The following is a 19,405-nucleotide window of genomic DNA, read 5'->3' as shown; positions in this document are numbered from 1 at the left end:
AGGTTTGTCTCTATCTCTGAGGAGCGGTTCCCAAAGGACCACGTGTGGGTGGAGCAGAGTTGATGTGATGGTGGGGGTTGGGTTGGCTCCCAGCACCCAGTCTGCTCTCCTCCGAGGGTGCCTTTCTGCTCAGCAGAGGCTGGAAAGCCAGACACTGCGCTTCCCAGACTCCCCTTCAGCTGGGGTCTGGGGTCTGGCTCTGACTTAAGTGTGGCTGATCAGATGACCCCATAGAGGGCCGGGAAAGGGGAAGTGAGGTGGAGAGGAGGGGGCACATGCGGGCTGTTTCTGTGCTAAGCACGTGGCAGAGGCCATGAGTGTTCTCAGCAATGTCCCACCCCAGATGGACGAGACACGGGGCAAGGTCTTTCTTCAAAGCGTCACTCTCACGGGCAGTGTGTCACCCGGAGGCCAACAGTTGTGGCACTGGCTTCCTGGATCACAGCTAAGGTGACACACTCCTGATGCTGATCCCCCACCTTCCCTCCTGTGTCCTGAGGAGCAGCTTTCTGGCAGGCCTGTGTTGGATGCTGGGTGCCATTCCTGGAGGCCGGGCTCAGAGCCCATCCTCCCGCCAAGGGTTCTGTCAGCATCTGATTCTCTGCATTCCATTCGTTTATGATTAAAATAGCCCAAGAAGTCTCTATTGTTAGGCACTGACTGACCCCTGACTGATCTGATACAGAAGGACAATTACAGCCTTCATGGCATCAGGAAGCCGGGAAATTAGCCATGATTAGGCCCTGTGAAGTGTGGGACCACAGGGAGAGACGGGGAAGGGCTGCTAATTAATCTTAGGCCAAGTCTTTAAATTGCAGACTCTGGGGCCAGCTGTTAAGTCACAGTCTAAGACGCAAATATGGCTCCTGATAATAGAAGGCACTCAAAACAACTAGGGGAACTGTCTCAAGTCAGAAGTGGAGAGAGGCCTCATTAATGGGAAATTAACATTCATCGCTGGGGAAAAAGGAAGCCTCCAGGCTGGGTGCCCTGAAGGACTTGCTCATCGCTGGCAGGTAGGGCTTGGGAGTTAACAGGCAGGAACAGCCCTCTCCAGGTCGTCACAGTGCACGCCGAGAAGCAAACATGCACAGAAGTGAGGACCGCTGGGTGTGGTCACAGCTCCAGGTTCCAAACCTCAGCCTACTGTTCTCCCTTAGTGTCTGCAGGAGCAGGTCACCTTATGTCCTCTCCGAGCTTCAATTTCTTCTGTGGCACAGTGAGGATACTTACGTACCCACAGGGTTATTGCAACGGTGGGCTGATAAATCATACGAGATTATTACCGCAGATCCATATGTATGGTACCGTGTGAAATGTTATAACGCAAGTACTTCGCAATCTCGGTGAACACGGGATTGAGGTGTATATACATACCGTAAGCCTCATCTCAGACCAAGTGAGTCAGAATCTCTGGGGGTGGGACCTGAGCATCTCAAGCAACCCGAATGTGCATGGAGGTTGAGACCTATTGGTCCCAGGTAAGGCTGAGTAACCACAGGGGAAGGTAGAAAGGCTATTTGGGCAAGAACACTGAATTCAGAGCAACAGATCTGGATTTGAGTCTTGATTCTGCCACTCCCTTAGTGGTTGACCTTGGAAAGCTCACTTAACTTTTCTGAGCTTTCACGTCTTCAGCATCCTTAAAAGGACGACATTGGAGATTACCTTATAGGTCTGCTGAGCAGGCAAAGGAGAAAAGTCACATGGGAGCTCAGCTTATGCCTGGTACCAGCAGGTGCTCAAAAAAGCAAGCACCTGGATCAGCAGCAACCCAAAGTGGCATCTCAGGTCTGCAGGGCAGGGGCTTTGTCTTATTCACCTTATCCCTGGCATCTAAGACCGTGCCTGGCACATCGTTAGTGCCCAGGGAAAAACAGCTGCATGACTACATCATCACGACGGGGCCACGAGTCTGACCTGAGATGCTCCCAACAGGGACTGGGGCCTCCCCATCCAGAAGGGAGGATCACGGCATAGAGAGGGCTGGAGGGTCCTGAGGCCAGTGCCACGGGCAGAGAGGGCACCACAGACTCACCCCCTGCCCGTGGGGACTCTGAACCCTCTGATTATGTTTCTGCTCTCACAGTGACCCTGCTCCTTATTCTAAAGTGTGGGCTGGGGCCACTGTCTTGACTCTGCCCGGGGTTTCCAGACCTGGTGCCATCCTCGGCGCTGGACTTTGCTGGGGGCCGTCCGTGAATTGCGTCTTAAAGCATCTTCAGCTTCTCGAAACAGGGTTCTTCGTCCGCAATCTGCACCAGAGGTGAGGGAAGGAGACTTGGTGAGGCACTGCAGACGAGCCCACACAGATGATGGTTTTGTAATTGCACCTATAATGTATGTCTGGATGCCCAAAGTCTCGTATGTGAAGCTATTCGCTTTTGTGGCACCATTTGTAGCCACAGGGCATCAGAAAACAAGCTCAGTGCCCAACAAAAAGGGGTGGGGAAAGAACCTACTGTACAGCCCAGTATTAAATACAGACTCAATACCTATAATGAAAAGACTCTGAAAAAGAGTATGTATACAACTGAATCACTTTGCTGTACACCTGAAACACAAAATTGTACATCAACTATGCTTCAATAAAATTTTTTTTAAAGGGATGGGGAATCAGTCACAGCACCTCTGTGCTATGGAACAGTAGGTATAATAATGGGCAGCTGAATCGGGCAGGCCTAGAGACAAAAAGAGCAATCTCCAAGACGCAGAAGCAGGGTACAGGGCAGTGTGCACAACAGGGCAGCATTTGTATAAAAGAGGGGCACGGGGGGAGAGGTTTGCTGAATGAGTAAACGTACTGCTGGAGCCTAAGTATGGAGACTACTGTTATCTGCCCCTCCCTGCAACCTGGACCAGGAAAGACCTGCTTCTCCTAACTGGCAGCAGGTCAGCCCAGCCTGTCCTCCATGAAAGCTAGGAGACTCCATCCCATTTCCTTTTCCACCCTGGAGGCTAGGAAACTCATGCTAAACTCCAAACTAAAATGCAGTGGCTCTGCTAGGAGAAGGTTTGGAGATATCACTTTTTCCTTTTATCTCCTTCTTGTTTTGATTTTTACTATCTATTAATGGCTTGGGATCTTACTATGTGTGTGAGGTAATGAATGAAAATACAAATCAAGGTTATTGTGTGCTGGACATTTTACATGTCTTATGTCATTTAATCTTCCTGAGATGCCTGCAAAGTGGGCATAATTATTCCCAATGTACAGAAGATGAAACTGAGGGTCAGTGAGGATCCAACTTCTAGAGGTCCCAAAGCTAAAAAGTGGCAGAACATGGTTCAAACTCAGCTCTGCCTTGTTCCAAATCCTCTTCTGCTAACTCAGTAGCACACTGGCCTCTCAGACTAAGAGGCCTGCCCTGAACTGCCTGGAACTCTAGGCATAGGAACCCTCATTAGTCTCATTTTAAAGATGAAGAAAGATGAGACGGCTTCCTCAAACTTCCTTAAATTACTGGCACGTGAGATGCAGGAAATTAAAAAACCAGGAATTTACTGCTCTGGCCACCTTTGCCCTGGAATCACAGAGGCCAAGACTAGTTTAAAAAGAGGTGAAAAGGGTTTCTGTCTCTTTCTCACTCTCATGCTCTCCCTTTCTGGCCAGGTGGGTATGGCTAACTGGTATAGGTTAACATATAGTTTATGTGCTTAGGCTGTGGCGCCACTGTCCCTAATTAGTTAGCAGAGCTGTTGCTGGGCCTGGCGTGGCCTGAGCTCACCGTGAGTCCCCTCGGTGTGGGAGGCACTTCTGGAGAAGTCAGCGTGGACAGCTTTCCGAGGTGAGGTCTTCAGCTCAGAATTGGCCCCGTTGACGTAGACAGAGAACCCCTGTTCCAGGTGCTCTAGCCTCAATTGCGTGGGGTCCTTGGTTTTCAAATGCTTTAATATCCTGGAAGAGAAATGATTGCTTGCTCCTCAGGCCAGGAGCCTGGGCCGCCGCCCAGCCCCCTGCGGGGAGGGGCCCGCTGTTCCGACAGACAGCGAAGCCCCTCTAATCAGAGGCCTGGTGGTGGATGCCCAGCCCTAAGAGGCCCATCAGACACGTGAAGAAGCAGCGAGGAGGCACCTGTCCCTGCCCCGTGGCGGATGAGACAAAGCAGGCGTGTGAGTACGCGGTTCCCACATAGCATGGATTTCCTGGGACGATCCCAATTTCACTCATCTCTCCTCGGCGTGGACTGCGGCACTTGGCTGCATGTGTAACAAAACGTGCTTTAGGGTCTAATCTCTGTGAGAGAGAGGTTGCGTGTCACACATCCGCACATCAGGAAACAGTGCTCATCAGGCCAGGCGGACTGATTTTTTGCTTCGGTAAATAAACCTGTTCTCAAACACTCACCCCCGATATCCCAAATGTCATCATTTTATATTCTGATGCAGTTTAAAGATATACTAATGTAGGCTCTGTTCAAGATTAATGATGAGATTATCAGACCCTTTGGCTAAAAGGGTCTTGGCATCAGTATGGCTGGGTCTCCTTCAGCTTTCTCTAAAGTCCAGTCTCATACCTCAGCTTGGTCCCTACCTCACCTTTGATATTCATTGCCATAAACAGTCTGTGGTGTCCTCTTCAGCCCCTCCAGAACCACTCCCATCTGACGCCAAACCCTTCTATGCCTTTACAAATGCCTGTACACACCCCAACACCAATCAGATTTACTTCCACGTAAGAGGAAAGAAATACAACCAATCGACCATCGTGGCAACAAATGAGCATCCTGTTCAGTGATTAAATAAGCTCCTACCAAATTAACAGAATGTAAATTTTTTTAAAAATCGTAATAGTAATCAGATAAAGGGTATGGACCATGGGCCAAACTGTTTGAAATGCTTTACATACAGTCAATTCTCATTATTCACAGTAGGTATGTTCTAGAAAGTGGCCACAAAGAATTAGTGAAAACTGAACCATTGTTCCTAGGGGGATAAATAGGATTTGGTTCCTGGGAGCCTCTGGTCACAGCATTTCCATCAACTGATCGATACAAAACCTTGCTTTATGTGTGTTTCTGTTTAAAGGCGCTTTATGTAATGTATACTTAGTACATTAACACTGAACTCACACCAGCTCCAACTCATGCCTGAATGAAGCTTATATAACATGTGTATTTTCTCCATAAAGGACATCGTAGCCTTCTTGAGCTTAGGAACACGAGACAAAGCTTCAGCGCTATGCCTGGGGAGGGGGGACGGGGTGGCAGTTTAAGTAGCAAAATCACCAAGGAAAAGCACGAAAATGTGAAAAACAAAGCACTAGGTATATTACAAAAGGGACACTTTACAACGTAAGAGATGAAACAAGAAAGCAGAATATTCCGTTATTCTACCTCAACTAGGAATGTGTGTGCTAGGCATCTGAAATGTTTTCCCATCTCCACGTGTCTTGGAGTGACTGCAAAAGCACCACAGGTACTGATTTGGGGGTTACAAATAAATTTCAGTGAGTGGGTAAATTCGTAAATACGGAATCTATGACTAATAAAGATTGACTGTATTAAGACTTTAATCTTTACAACAACCCTGTGGGATAATCACGTTTATTATCCTCACTTAATAGATCAGGAAACTGGAGCACAGAGAGGTTAAGTAATTTGCCCAAGGTCACACCGCTAGTATGGTGGTAGGGCTAGGATGCAAACTGTAGTAACTTAGCTCTGGAGTCTTTACCACAACAAAGACAGTTTCTAATTTCTAATTTGCAAATTGAAACTGGCAAACTTAGACATCACTGGAAACTCAGAGAATCTTCTCAGAAGGAGTATGAAAATATAGAAAATGCCATATGCTTGGTCTTGGCCCAGTAAGCCAGTTGTCTCTGATCAAGAACAACGGTCATCATTCAGTCATAGCAAACCCATGAAAGTAACCCAAATGTCCGACATTGGGGAAGCAGAACCTGGGATCTCAGACAGCCATTGTAATTACCAGAAGTCTGTCGAAACACAGGGGATTGACTGTGATCTGTTCCATGGGGGTTGAGAAAGGCAGGATAAAAATGGTACATATGTGGTTAAGTGCAAATTTGGAAAACAGCGTGTTTGTGGACCCAGAGTGGAAGGTGATAAATGTGAAAACGAAATCAGTTGAGGTAGGGTGGTGGCATTATGGGTGATTTCTTTGTTTGCTTTCTAAATGTTTCTTTCGCAGTTGATACATCCATCTTTTCAACAATCGTGGCAGGAACATTTATTACAGACTGCTTATCTCTTGCCAGCCTCAGAAGCCTGGGAGATGCCTGATTGTTGGGCAACAGCAGAAAACAGAAGGAAAACACAAGTAACTAAGAGACAATTTCCAAACACAGCAATGGCTGCATTCTCTGGAGGAAACAGTCCAAGGGTGCAGTAGGTACCAGCAGTCTCCGTGGAGAAAGAATAGGGAGCCCGGCCCTTGGAGGCCCTGAGATGGGCAGCAGGTGGAAAATCTGACCACCCAGCCAGAGAGCACCTGCCTCAACTTCCTTCCAGAGACCACCCTGTCCCCTGATGCTACCTTAAAGGTCACAGTGGCATCCTATTACCCAGGATCTGCAGCTGGCGCTCCACACGGGCCTCTCTTTAAGCAGGGTGATTTATGAAAATGTGGATTTATGAAACTGATAAATGAGGAGATAATTATTCAGACTGTGAAAGGAATCACTAAAGGAACTCCCCTACTGCAGCTGAGTGCATCAGTAATAAGCACGTGGCATCAGAAAAAAGGGGATTTTTTAAATGGGTAGCCTAATTTGCATAAAAAGCTGCACTAGGTGTTGGGGATTCAGAAAAATCAGATTCAGTCACTGCCCTATTGGAGATGGAGCCCCGTCCTGCTGCCGCCCAGTGCTCTCTATTCCCTTATGGATTCTGTTTGTTTCATAGCACGTATCTCCCTGCCCCACGCTACAGTACAGTGTCTGCCTGCCTGTTCATTCTCCCTTCCTGCCCACCAGAATGTGAGCCCTTGGGCACAGGGTCTGCGCTGAGTGTGAGGAACACTCTCAATACCTATTTCTGGAACTCAAGGTCTAGCAGGGGAGAGAAGGCATGGACACGCATCCTAATACAGCAACTGACTATCTAACCACAACACAGGCATCACTTCCGTTTATCCCGTAGTGACCTTCGGGGTCACCTGCACAGAGAGCTCTTTTGTACAGAAGAGGAAGTGGAAGCACAGTGAGTTAGAGCACAGGGTATCACGAGGGAGCGTGACCGGGGACATGAGAGGCTTGGCGGCTGGGTTCTTGGCACCAGCACGGACCCAGGTGGTGAGAGGACTTAGCTGAGCTCAAAGAGTGGGAGGCGTGTTGCTCATAGACTTAATTGTGACCAGGTTTGTGACTGAACTGTCTGAGACCCCGAGCACTGTGGCTGCTGTGTGACTGTGGGCTAGCTACGTGGCTCCTCTGAACCTCAGTTACCCTAAGGGTCAACTGAGGGGTTCTCTAAGGGTCACGCATTCAAGCGTTATCTGGATGTCAGCTCACTCTGAGAAGGTGTGTTTAGCATTAAAATTATGATGTTGATGATGATAGTGATGATGACGACGGAGGAAGGACGCTGGGACGGGTGGGCTTACTGAGGACTTTCAAGCACCTTGTCATGCTTAATCCTTCACTGGCCTGGGGATTCAGTTCCTACCACGGGCCTGTTTTATAGACGAACTTGCCCAAGGTCAGAGAGCTGAGGAAGCAGCCGGGATTTAAATTCCAGCCCACGAGGCTCCAGAGCCAGTCTCCCGGTCATGCGATTCCACCGTTTGTCTCCTCACCAGGCAGCACACCACAGGGGCTCCAAGCAAGGAGAGTTCAGGGGAGAAGCAGTGGTTCCCAGGTGAGGACTTCTTGGAGGTGGCATTTGAGTGAAGGGTGGAGAAGCAGAGGGCAGTGGTACAAAGAGCCTGCCATTCCTCCCAGAACCTCGTGGCCCACAGCTGCTGGTATCTGTCCTCTGGGATGTCACCTCCCGCCATCCGTGCAGGAGGCGGTGTAGTGCGGGGGAGGGAGCTTCGTACTGGAGGCTCTGCCATCTCCCAGCTTTCGTGACCTTGGACAAGTCCCTACACTTCCTGGGGCCTGTTTGCTCTTCTGTAAGATGCCTCCAGCTCTTTGGGCAGTCATGAGGACGGAATGGGGAACCACTTGAAGCTCTAGCTCAGAGAGTTGCCTAGACAAGGCCCTCACTCGGTGTTGGTTCTCCCCTTCCTTCTTCCTACCTGAATCTCCCCTGGGGCAGTGGGTTCATCTCTTATATGGGTACCTATAAGTTTCCCTCGAACAACCTTTTTCAAAAAACAAATAATATCATTGCTGGCTTCTTAGACCTGCCACCATCTAGAAGTGTATATTATAGCCCCTCTCGGCTGTTAGCTCTTAACGGTTCCTCGTAGCTCAGCCCTTTGATCACTCTGGTTGCTTTCTTGTGAGTCCTGTTGGGCATGATTACATCTTTCATGAAGCTGAGTGACCAGAATCGCTAAGCATCCTCTTGGCGAGGGTTGCATCTGGGTGAACCCGCCCTGCCACATCTTCCCTGCTCTCCCCAGTCCTCTCCTGGAGCATGTGGTCACTATCCGCTTCTTCTGGCATAATCATAGGTGGTCCTGTGCTCACCTGCCGTTCCTGGGGGCATTTCGAGGGCCAGGGCTGAGCGGTGGCCCCTGTTCTCTTTGCCTGTCCAGCAACTCTCCCCCAGCTTCCAACACAGCCCTCAGATTCCCCTGGGGAACTGCCCTACTCCTTCTTTTAGTCCATGTGGCTTGGGTGAGGCTCACCCCACTTAATAGGGTGGACAGGCAGACCCTGCCACCTCCCCAGGCATGGGGGCAGTTGACTCAGGGATGGGAACCGGGCCCCAGCCAGACCAACGGGAGCCCTCCTCAGTACTGTTGCTGAAACTATTAGGAAAGACGTGTTCTCTTTGCCTAGAGGTGGGATGTGAGTGTGGGGTTTCCAGTGGCTGCCTTGGCCTCTGTGAGGGAAATAACTGCCTGAGATGATTCCAACATGGGAAAACAGAATTGAGAGATGGAGAATGACTGATTTTGGTGACCCAGTTTGAATACCTGGATCTAGCTAGGCCTGAAGCCAGAGTATCATCCTGGATTTGTTAATTTCATAAGCCAATAAGTTGCCTTGTTTAAAGTCCATTGACCTTGGGTTCCTGTCCCTTCAACCAAAGGAACACTAACTAATACAGCCTGTGTCTCCCTCATTGAAATGTTGCCCTTCATACTAGTGGTAATGCAAGGTGCTGAGAAGGTCCTTGATGAATCCTGCTGAATGAGTAAAAGAATAAGGCCACCAGCAACTCGTGGGCAACAGTGTTCTGGGCAGATCTCTAAGAACTCACTCGAGTGTTTGCACACCCCCTTCTTGGGTTACAAGGCCACCCAGATGAGCAGCCCAGGTTTTCATCCCCCTCTTCGCCCAGTACACAGCTCAGAGGTGGTTTTCTACCCAGTCTTATAACTAGATTCCCAATGCAAGTGCAGTTGATTCCCCCAAACCCCTCTGTAGTGAATTTAGAGTCACTGACAACCCTGGCAGGTCTCCCTCCTGATTTTTGATGACAGTTTCAAACAAAATATAAGTCAGACAGTACAGCCCAGCTCTACCACTTCCTGGCTGCATGACCCGGGGCAAATTGCTCTCTGTCCTGGGTCTCCACTTACTTATCTGTCAAATGGGTACAAGACCTGTACCGACCTCATCAGGGAGAGTGAAGATAAAACAAAATGATGGGGGCGAGTTACCTGGCATGTGGCTGGCGCTCCAGAAAAGGTGTCTTTCCCAGCTTGACCTGATGACAGCTCAGAGGCACTCCCTCCCTGCCTATGTCTCCATTTGGAGGTGTTTCTTTCCGGTTCTACCTTCTAATTTCCTGTCATCAAGCCAGCTCCCTCTCAGTGGCATGGCCCCCAAATTTTATGACAGCTCTGTTTTGACATATTTTTTAATTGCCTTTGTGCTGCAACCTCGTCTCTGGAGAGTCTCATCTGTGCTATCGGCCGGCGCCTCTTTGATCCCACATGTATTGATCCCCCGATTAATGAGAAGCAATTTGCTCAGAAGGAACTATGACACTCTCCTCCCAGACAAGTCGTATGTAGATGATTCAGGGATCGCCCAGGTGTTCAGTGGCACCATCCGGCCTGCCAGAAACTGAATAAAAACATCCTGCCCCATGGCATTAATGATGATAAAAACCCACACTGGTCTAATCAGCACAAGCCTTGGCTGGAGGTCACCCCTGGGATGGAGGGAGATGAGTGCAGAGCAGCTGGGCACATGAGATGTTGCCTGGCACATCTGGCTGGTCCTGGAGAGTTTATTTATTCAGAGGTTCTGAAAACTGTGGGTGGGAACACCTCACTGGGAGGCGTCTGGAACGTACACAGGTACTGGGGGGCCTTAGTGGAATTTAGTAAAGCGGCGGGTAGGCAGGGATGCTGAAGTCTTACAACACATGGGACAATCCTACACCATAAACACTTGCTCCAGGTGACATGCCACCAGGGCCCCAGTTGACAAGCACCGGTAATCCAGCCCATCAGACAAGGGCTGAATCCACATTCAGTATAACAACCCTCAGACTCTCTGCCTGTAAGACCTCCAGCCCGCTCACATAACACAAAGGCCCAAATTAGTACTCCCCTCCTTCCCCCTCCTGCAGATCTGTTTGGGGGCCCTGCAGATTTCTTCTGTTTGTTTTGTGCTTTAATTTGAATTCATTACCAACATCTTAAAACTTAGGAGATTTTGCAGCACAGATCCAGATTTCCAGCTTCTCCGGCAACCTTGGAGGATACGGCCCCCCTGGGCCTGTGTTCCCACAAGCAGTAACTGGCATGAGGTGAGCAGTTTGGATCTGAGAGTTCCAGGTGCCCCCTGTCCCCACCCAGCCAGCTTCACTCACTGCCCGGCCCCTCCAAGCACCTGAGTCTGCAAACCCAGCTTTCGGCAAGGTCCTAGGCTAGGAGACAAACCACAGTGAACTGAAAATGAACATCCACAGCCCTGCAAAGGCACTGAAGACACGATACCGCTTTCAAACCAGACCACCGGCTTTGACCTCAGCCTGCATCGGCTGCAGGCTTCTGGAAGAACCAGCACTCCGGAGTCAAAATCAGGACTGACTTAACTTTAAATGACATCGACCAACTTCAAACAGAAATGTAACACAGCTCCATCTTTACATAACAAGGCATGATTACAGGCTCAGATTTCAAGGGACCTTCAAAGCCTGTGCGATCACAGCCTGGGCCATTCAGGTGACTCAGGCATGGGCCCTGCCAAATTCCAGCTTTTCATGACAAACCCACCCTCTCCCAGAACAGAAGCAGGGAGGCAAGGGGCGGTCCTTACCCGTGGAACAGTTTGCTACAGCCCAATCAAAAGATGTAATTAAACTGGTGAATGGAGAAATAAGAGCTGGGATTGCAGAGATGAATCCACGCCTGCGAGTGGAGGGTGACTGCATCCCATTCTGAGGTGAAACAGGGCCTGCGTGCTGTTAATAAATCTAAACAGGATTTTTATTTGGCTAATATGAAGGGCTGCCGTCAAGGGGCTGCATCTTACCGGTTTCTCTGCTGAAGCAATATTAAATACTCATCATGCTTCTCATCAAAGTCTGTCACCATGTCCTTAGTGCAACCCTGCAATGAAGAAACAGAGCGATGTGACATTGGAATGCAGAGGCAGCACTGACTGAGGCCGGGGGACGGCACACACCGCACAGGAGGTGGAGAGGCAGAGGCTGACCTTGACAGCAGCCCGGCTCCCTGGGCGCATCACTCTGGTGACTCAGAGCCCAAGAGACTGTCTGACGGCCCAGTGGGTCTTGAACATACACCACTAACGATCTACAACGAAGAGAAGATTCCCCAGTCGTGCCACTGTTCACCCCTCCCAGGCCCTACACAATCAAGGGCTCTGACAAGATGTGGGCCTCACTGTTTTCTCCACACTCCAGATTTTGTTCTCTCAGTTGTCCTAACCAGGTGTAGCCCAAATCAGTTGTTGAAGAGAGGATCTCACTTTTCTCTGGCCATTATAAGAGAAATGCACGCTTATTATAAACGACTCAGTCATTACAAAAATCTATGACACAGAGTAACACCCTCTAATGAAAAAGAATATAGAAAGCAATATATGTATGTATTGGGGTGACTGAAACATTACGTGTACACCAGAAATTGACACAACGTTGTAAACTGACTATACTTCAATTAAAAAAAAAGCCAAAAAACCCCCAAAAACCAAAAAACTATGACCCAGAGAGTGAAGATCCCTTTAAAGCAGACATTCAGGGTTTTGTGACTCCTCTTCTGGCCACAGAACTCTGGATTTCTTTGAACCATTCTGCCCCTTCTTTTAGTTCACTGGCTCCCTTAGATGCCCTTGAAGGCTCCTTTGGTCTCCTCTTGTGTCACATGACCTTGGCCTTGGTCTCACTCATCAACACAGTACTTCCTCCAGCTACAATGACTCATGGGTCTACTGATGAGCCATGGCTTGAGCCCGGACCTTGAAATTCAGCCCTGGGACTTTGCTGAGACTCCTGGGGAAAGCTCTTCTCTTTCCACTGGGGTGCTAAGCTGATGAGATACAAACCTGGAATTGCCTGAGAATGAAGTCAAGAAAGAAGACAGCAGATCCCAGAGATGGAGAAAGAGAGATTCCTAATGACATAATTTGAGCCCCTGGATCTACCCATGCCTGAAGAAGTCTCTGGACAATTTACTTATTGCTTTAAAGTTTCAGCTGAGTTTCTGTCATTTGTAGCCAAAAGAATTAAGTCATATACCACGAACTAATCATTAGAGATAACCCTTATTAGAATTTTGTACAGCTTTAGGAGGGATAATAAGTGTATAATAAACTATACACATTAAAAGTGACATATGTATATACCACTAAAACCCCCTTTATAATTTCATATTCCTCTAGATGTTTTTGTTTGTAATATACATATATACGCATTTATAAATACACACACAAACACATGTTCCTTTAAACAAAAATAGGATCATACTATAAACGATGCTTTGCAATTTTCAATGTTTCTTAAATAACTTTTTGCCAAGGAATGGATTAAAGAGACAAAGTCAGCTGCAGTCTAGTCACAAGTCACAGGATTAAGCGTTAAGTGGCAAGTAAGACATTTGGAATAGAAACACAATTTGTGTGAAAATCCTAACGATTATCAGAGGGAGAAGAAAAAAAAAAGAATCTTCGTCATTCTCTTCTTAGCTTCTCAAAATCTGGCTTTAACCCCATTAATCTACCAGAACTCTCCCCAAGGGTGACCCATAACCTCCTTAAGCAAATATAATAGGTCTTCCCAGCTTCTACTTTTCAGTTGCTCCGGGCTATGGGGAGATGCTGACCACCCGTCCGTCATCCCCAAACGCTCCCCTTTCTTAGCTTCTGCAGTTCTGAATGAGCCCGCCTTCCCTCCTGTCCTTCTCTGGCTGCCTCTTCCCCTTGGCCTCAGATGTGGATGGTCACTATTTCTGCCCATCTCACCTCTCTGGGTCTCTCTCCCTCTGTCTTCGCTTCTCCTTCCCATTACAAGGACACCCCCCCGCCATAGGGAAGACGGAGTCACTGCTGGTCCACAGCTGACAGCCCAGTTCCCTTCTCTTCTCTTTTCCCATAGGACTCCATCTGCTTCCCCCTTTCTCTGTCATCCACACTTACCCTCCCAGGCCCCCCTCTCTCTGGGCCACTTGGGGACAGAATGCAGTACTCCCATCTTCTCCCCTATCCTGATGTCTCTGAAGCCTCTGAGTCTTACTGGGGTTTTTCTGCTGGCTAATCTGGCCAACCAGGAAGTGGGAAATAAGAAGAAAGGATGATATTATAAAAATCATAAGAAATTTAAACAAACCAGCAATAGGCATTTCTATTCCTAGTTTCCTGGCTTCCTGAGATGCCCAGAGGCATCCTTTTGTCTTCCCCGAGACTGAGCCCTGCCTCACCTTGAAGACAGCTGGTTAGTTACGAGACACCTGGTCTGGAGAGGATCCTCAGTTCCTTCCAGAACAACAAGTGTATGATGTGGATAGTTTACGCAGCATTTCCATATACATGATTCTCCTTTGATCTTCGCAGCAGCCCTTGAAGTAGTTATTATTACCTCATTTAAGATACAAGGAAACCCACCCCACGTATCTTCCGGGAACACGGATCTTACTCCATGGCAATTTACATAACCATTTTGAGATATTAAAATGACCACTGATATATTACGGTATGGAATGAAACATTCAATGACATTTTTAGATGAAATAGGAGACTTCAAAGAGATCTCAGCTTGTGGTGGGCTGCCCTGGGTTTTCACCTCAAACCCTCTGGGAATGCATTTATTCGCCTCTACCAGGAGGGAGATGTCACTGGAAAGAGCGCAGGCATGTATCTAGCCAAACTTCTCACCAGCTCCGTGCTTCGGAAATGCTGATGCACTCTCAAATAACCGGGGATTGCGCTGAAATGCAGGTTCGGGTTCAGTAAGTCTGGGGAGGGGCCTGAGCCTACATTTCTAACAAGCTCCCAGGCGATGTCCACAGGCCCCTTTGCAAGGCCCTAAACCAGCCCATCTTATTCTCCACTATTCACAGTACATCCACCTCTAACCAGATCGGCTCTGAACTTGAGCTGAGAAGATAGTGAGCTCTGGAGTCCAGGTCTGGCTCCACGTCACAACAGAGCCATTAGTTGCCTTGTCTGTCAAATGTAGGTAGTAACAGTACTTGTCCTTGCTGGGTCTTTTTTTCCCTCATAGGGTCAAATGCGGATTGGATGCAAGAACAATAAAAAGGCACACAGTACCAGGCACTTGGGTAGTTCCCAATGGAAGTCAGTTATATTTACACTTACGTACTATCCTAGCTCCTCCCCGCCCCTACCCAGCCCATTCCTGTCCTGATGTCTTAACTCATTCTTTTCCTTTTCCCTCCAGCCTCCACCCAAATCCTCTCCAAGGCCCAGCTCAGCTCCCAAAGTCTCCCTGCTGCAGCCTTCCCTTGCCATTCTCAGCTCCGCTCACTTCAGCTCATTCTGAAACCCTGCAATTAGTATTAAATTATATACAATACAGGGTGAAATCGTATATAATTGAGTGCTACGTTGTAAGCCTTTAACTGTATATATTGCTCGCTCATTATCTGGGGATTTGGAGACTGAGGGGTGAGTCCTGAACTCTCCTACTTACCTTCTCTGAGCCTCAGTTTCCTCGTCTGTAAAAAGGAGATATTAATAAGGTCTCCCTCCCCGGGCTGCTCTAAGGATTAACAAGGAGAAGAGTGGAAGTAATTCAGGATCCTTTTCTTTCTTCTACTTACTAATCCCCTCGCCGGATTATAAACTCCTGGAGCTCAGAACTGTGGGGGAAGGAGGGGAACATCCTGTGGTGAGCCTGGAGTCCAGGGCTCTAGTCCTAGCTCCATCATCACCCATGTCCGTGGTGATAACTGCTAGGATTGCTTAAAGCACCCGCCAGGTTGACCCTCAGACACCACCTTTCCCCGGCACAGCACACTTGCCTTTGCTTAGAGTTTACTTCTCTAGCTATAAAACAGAGGCATTAATTAATACTAAAGCCAATCCACACAGGTGGGAGAACCTTATAAAGTGCCAAGTGTATCATCACTGTCTTTCAGCAAACATTTATCAAGTGCTTACTGTGTGGCTGTTACACTTGTGATGAGGGTTAAACCAAAAACTCTGATATCAGCTTGGTGTAGGCTGAACCCACCCACCAGTCAGGGCCGATCTGCACAGCTCTGCCTCCACTCCTATTGTGTGTGGTATGAATGGCTGCTGGTGTGCAATCAGTCAAGCAAACACACCCTGGCCAGGGGTCCTGAAACGAGGGTGGGGGGGGGTGGCCCGCAGTGGGTCCTGGGAACACCCATTCAATTGAACGCAGAAGGGTATTTTTCTGTGAAGAGAGTCCCTGTAACTTTCATCAGATGATCAAGGGCATCTGAGACCAAAAAAAAGGAGACAAATGATTATAATAAAATGCACAACATGTGACACCAAGGATCTGCATGAGGGAACTAGGAAGGCTCCTGAGGATACGGCCAGATCCAAATCCTTGGGAGTCATCGTCGAAGCCTGACTCACTAACTCACTCACCCACTCCACATCCAGCCCACCAGCTCCATGTGAAAAATATCGTATCTCCAAAACCCAACTACGTCTTCCCGCCTGCCCATGACCACACTGGTTCGGGAGAACCTCCCTGGTCTCCTGCTCCTGCCCTCACCCCTGCAGTCTGTTCTCACTGTTACAGCCCAGGGTCCTACGGACTTCGAATCATGGCGCCCCTCTGCCCTGGACTCTGCCCGCATCCCAGCAGCCACCGGGCCCTATGCACTGGGCCTTCACTCACATCTCTGACCACCTTCCACCTCTTCCTCACTCCAGAACCTCAGCACTCAGCATGCGCCCACCTCAGAGCCTTTGACTCACCACTCCTGCCGGAGTGCCCTTCTCCCAGGTAAACACTCAGATTCCTCACTCCTTCAAGGCTTGCCTCAGATCTTCCCTTCTTGGGGAAGTCCTCCCCAGCCACTCTATTTAAAATTGCAAACTATGCAAAGGAAGCCATAAACAAAATGAAAAGACAATATACAAACTGGGAGAAAATATTTGCAAATGATGTAACTAATAAGGGCTTAAGTTCCAGAATATACAAACAGCTCATAAAACTCAGTAACAAAAAAGCAAACTACCCGATCAAAAATGGGCAGAAGACCTAAAACTTCTTCTCCAAAGAAGATGGCCAATAGGCAGAGGAAAAGATGCTCAATATCACTCATTACCAGAGGAATGCAAATCAAAACTACAATGAGTTATCACTTCACTCTGGTCAGACTGGCCATCATTAAAAAGTCCACAAACTACAAATGCTGGAGAGGGTATGGAGAAAAGGTAACCCTCCTCCACTGTTGGTGGGAATGTGGTTTGGTGCAGCCAGTATGGAAAAAAGTATGGAGACTCCTTAAAAAAATAAAAAACAGACTTGCCATTATGATCCAGCAGTCCCACTCTTGGGTATATATCCAGAGAAAACTCTAACTTGAAAAGATACATGCACCCCAATATTCATAGCAGCACTATTTACAATAGCCAAGATATGGAAGCAACCTAAATGTCCATGGACAGATGACTGAATACAGAAGATGTGAGATACATATATATGTCATACACAGTGGAATACTACTCATAAAAAAGAATGAGATAATGCCATTTGCAGCAACATGGATGGACCTAGAGATGATCATACTAAGTGAAGTAAGTCAGACAGAGAGAGGCAAATATATGATATCACTTATATGTGGAAACCAAAAAGAAAAAAAGATACAAATGAACTTATTTATAAAACGAAGAGACTCAGACATAGAAAACAAACTTATGGGCACCAAAGGGGGTGGGGGGGAGGAACAAATTTGGAGTTTGGGATTAGCAGAAACAAACTACTGTAAATAACACAGATAAACAACAAGGTCCTACTGTACAGGGAACTACATTCAATATCTTGTAATAACCTATAATAAAAAAGAATATGAAAAAGAATATATATATATGTACAACTGAATCACTACACTGTATACCAGAAACTAACACAGAAATCAACACAACATCAGAAATCAACTAAACTTCAATAAAAAATAAATAAATAAAACTGCAAGCTGTGCACATACACTTCCATTCCCAACTCCCCACTGACATAATATCTACTTTATCTTACTCACTATGCCTTTTACTTACTGGGTCGCCCGCTGCGCTAGAATGGGCATTCCGTGAAGGCAGAAACTGTGTCTGCCGTGGTCACCTTGTGCATTCCAAGCCCCTAGGACAGTGTCTGGCACACAGTGGGTCCTCACTAAATGAATAAATAAGGAGACATTTGAGCTGAGATTTGAAAGCTGAAAGGTTTGCTGGGCAACAGGAGAAAGGCATTCCAGACAGCGGGAGCAGCACGGGCAAAGGTTTGGGGGCCTGAGAAAGCCCAAGACGTTCATGGATTGGCCAGAAGTTGGGTTTGACTAGAGGGATGGGTGCCGAGGAGGTGCGAGTTAAGTACGGCAAATGGTCTAAGGAATTTGGACGTGACACGAAAGCAAAGTGCCACTGCATCTTTATCATCTTTATCCCTAATGCTGGCCTCAGAGACGCTGTAGAATTTTATCAATGGCCATATTATTAATTCTCTCTGGGGGAAAAAAAATGGAATTGGAAAGTAACGCCAAGAATCAGTTATGCTTTAAAGGAGCTCGACAGAGTCTATATTTCAGGAATCACGTATTCCTCTGAGGCCAGAATATTGGAATTCTCCTAAACAGGGCTGATTTAGCAAGGACCAGAGCCTGAGCTGCATTAACAAGCAGCTGAGAGTCTAGTGCTGGTTTCCAGGGCTGGCGGACGTTGGGGACCTGACTTCGCAGGTGTCAAGTCCCGGGGGAGAAGAACAATAACTTGGAACAGTTTAATAATGAGGCTGTGAACACACTGTGTCGGGGGCACCGCAGAGTTCACGGAGCACCTCTGTACACCTGAGTTACTCCATCTGCCCTGCCCCTCCTCCCCGCAAGTGCCATATCTTAACTGAGGGACAATTTATGAGCGACAAGTCAATGTTCCAGGTTACTGGAGCCCAGGCTTCAGACTGCTTTAATTACCATTAATCATGCTCTCTGTGGGTGCTTGTTGGGGGAGTCGCAATACTACTATGCCCTAGGCTCATGGTCCCCATTTTATAGAGGAGGAAACTGAGGCTTTGAATGCTGAAGTGTCATTTTCGTCTAGTTACATCACCTCAGTTTTCCTTTGGGAAACAACCTCTCCCCTGTTCTCAGTAATGCAGTGTAGGTGGAAATAACACTGGTGCTGGCACCACAAGGGCAAGCATGTGACGTAGGCCTGGCCACTTTGGCTAGTCTGTCTCCCTGGCTAGGTGACTGGTTCAGGGCTAGGCATGCGCCCCAAGCCAGGCCAACAGACTCAACCCAGGGATTGGTTAAAGCCACTGAAAAAGTCCCTATTCCTCTTCCCCAAGAATTATTAGCTGAGCTGAGACAAGAGCTCCAAGGGCCACCAACAGGAAGAAGTTACTTTTATCAACTGATTAAGTTCATGAATTATGAACATCCTTCTATGCTTCATGGAGACACCTGTCCAAGAGTGACGCCAACACAGAGGCAGCAGAATTGAGGACACAGAAAGACAGACCAGACAGAAACTAAAACTTCTTAACTGTGTTTAATCCCCATATCCAGCCCTGCCTGAAGCCAGCACTATGTTGGACTTTTCAGTCACAAGAGCTAATATATTTCTTTCTTTACTCAGGCCAGTTTGATGTATGTGTGTGTGTGTGTGTGTGTGTTTCATACCTGAGTG

The 19,405-nt window shown here is 47.9% G+C and overlaps 1 protein-coding gene across 6 annotated transcripts in view; it reads right to left on the bottom strand.

Moving 5' to 3' along the window:
* KATNIP (katanin interacting protein) overlaps nt 1-19,405 on the bottom strand; it is a 171,920-nt gene that overhangs the window by 116,339 nt on the left and 36,176 nt on the right. Inside the window, exons 1-4 of one of the 6 annotated variants that reach the window (XM_072942823.1) lie at nt 17,777-17,858; nt 11,573-11,649; nt 3,729-3,898; nt 2,158-2,255 (exon numbers count right to left, since the gene is read on the bottom strand). In XM_072942823.1, coding sequence (XP_072798924.1) covers nt 2,158-2,255; nt 3,729-3,898; nt 11,573-11,634 — 330 coding nt within the window. In that variant the 5' untranslated portion in view covers nt 11,635-11,649; nt 17,777-17,858. Of the gene's footprint in view, nt 1-2,157; nt 2,256-3,728; nt 3,899-9,744; nt 9,843-11,572; nt 11,650-11,755; nt 11,998-17,776; nt 17,859-19,405 lie in introns of those variants that run through there. The other 5 variants (XM_072942822.1, XM_072942824.1, XM_072942825.1 and 2 more) reach the window with 5 other exon arrangements.

The sequence above is a fragment of the Vicugna pacos genome, chromosome 18 (genome assembly GCF_048564905.1).
Source record: "Vicugna pacos chromosome 18, VicPac4, whole genome shotgun sequence".
In the NCBI taxonomy this organism is placed as follows: domain Eukaryota; kingdom Metazoa; phylum Chordata; class Mammalia; order Artiodactyla; family Camelidae; genus Vicugna; species Vicugna pacos.
This window is presented reverse-complemented; position numbering and strand designations above follow the sequence as displayed.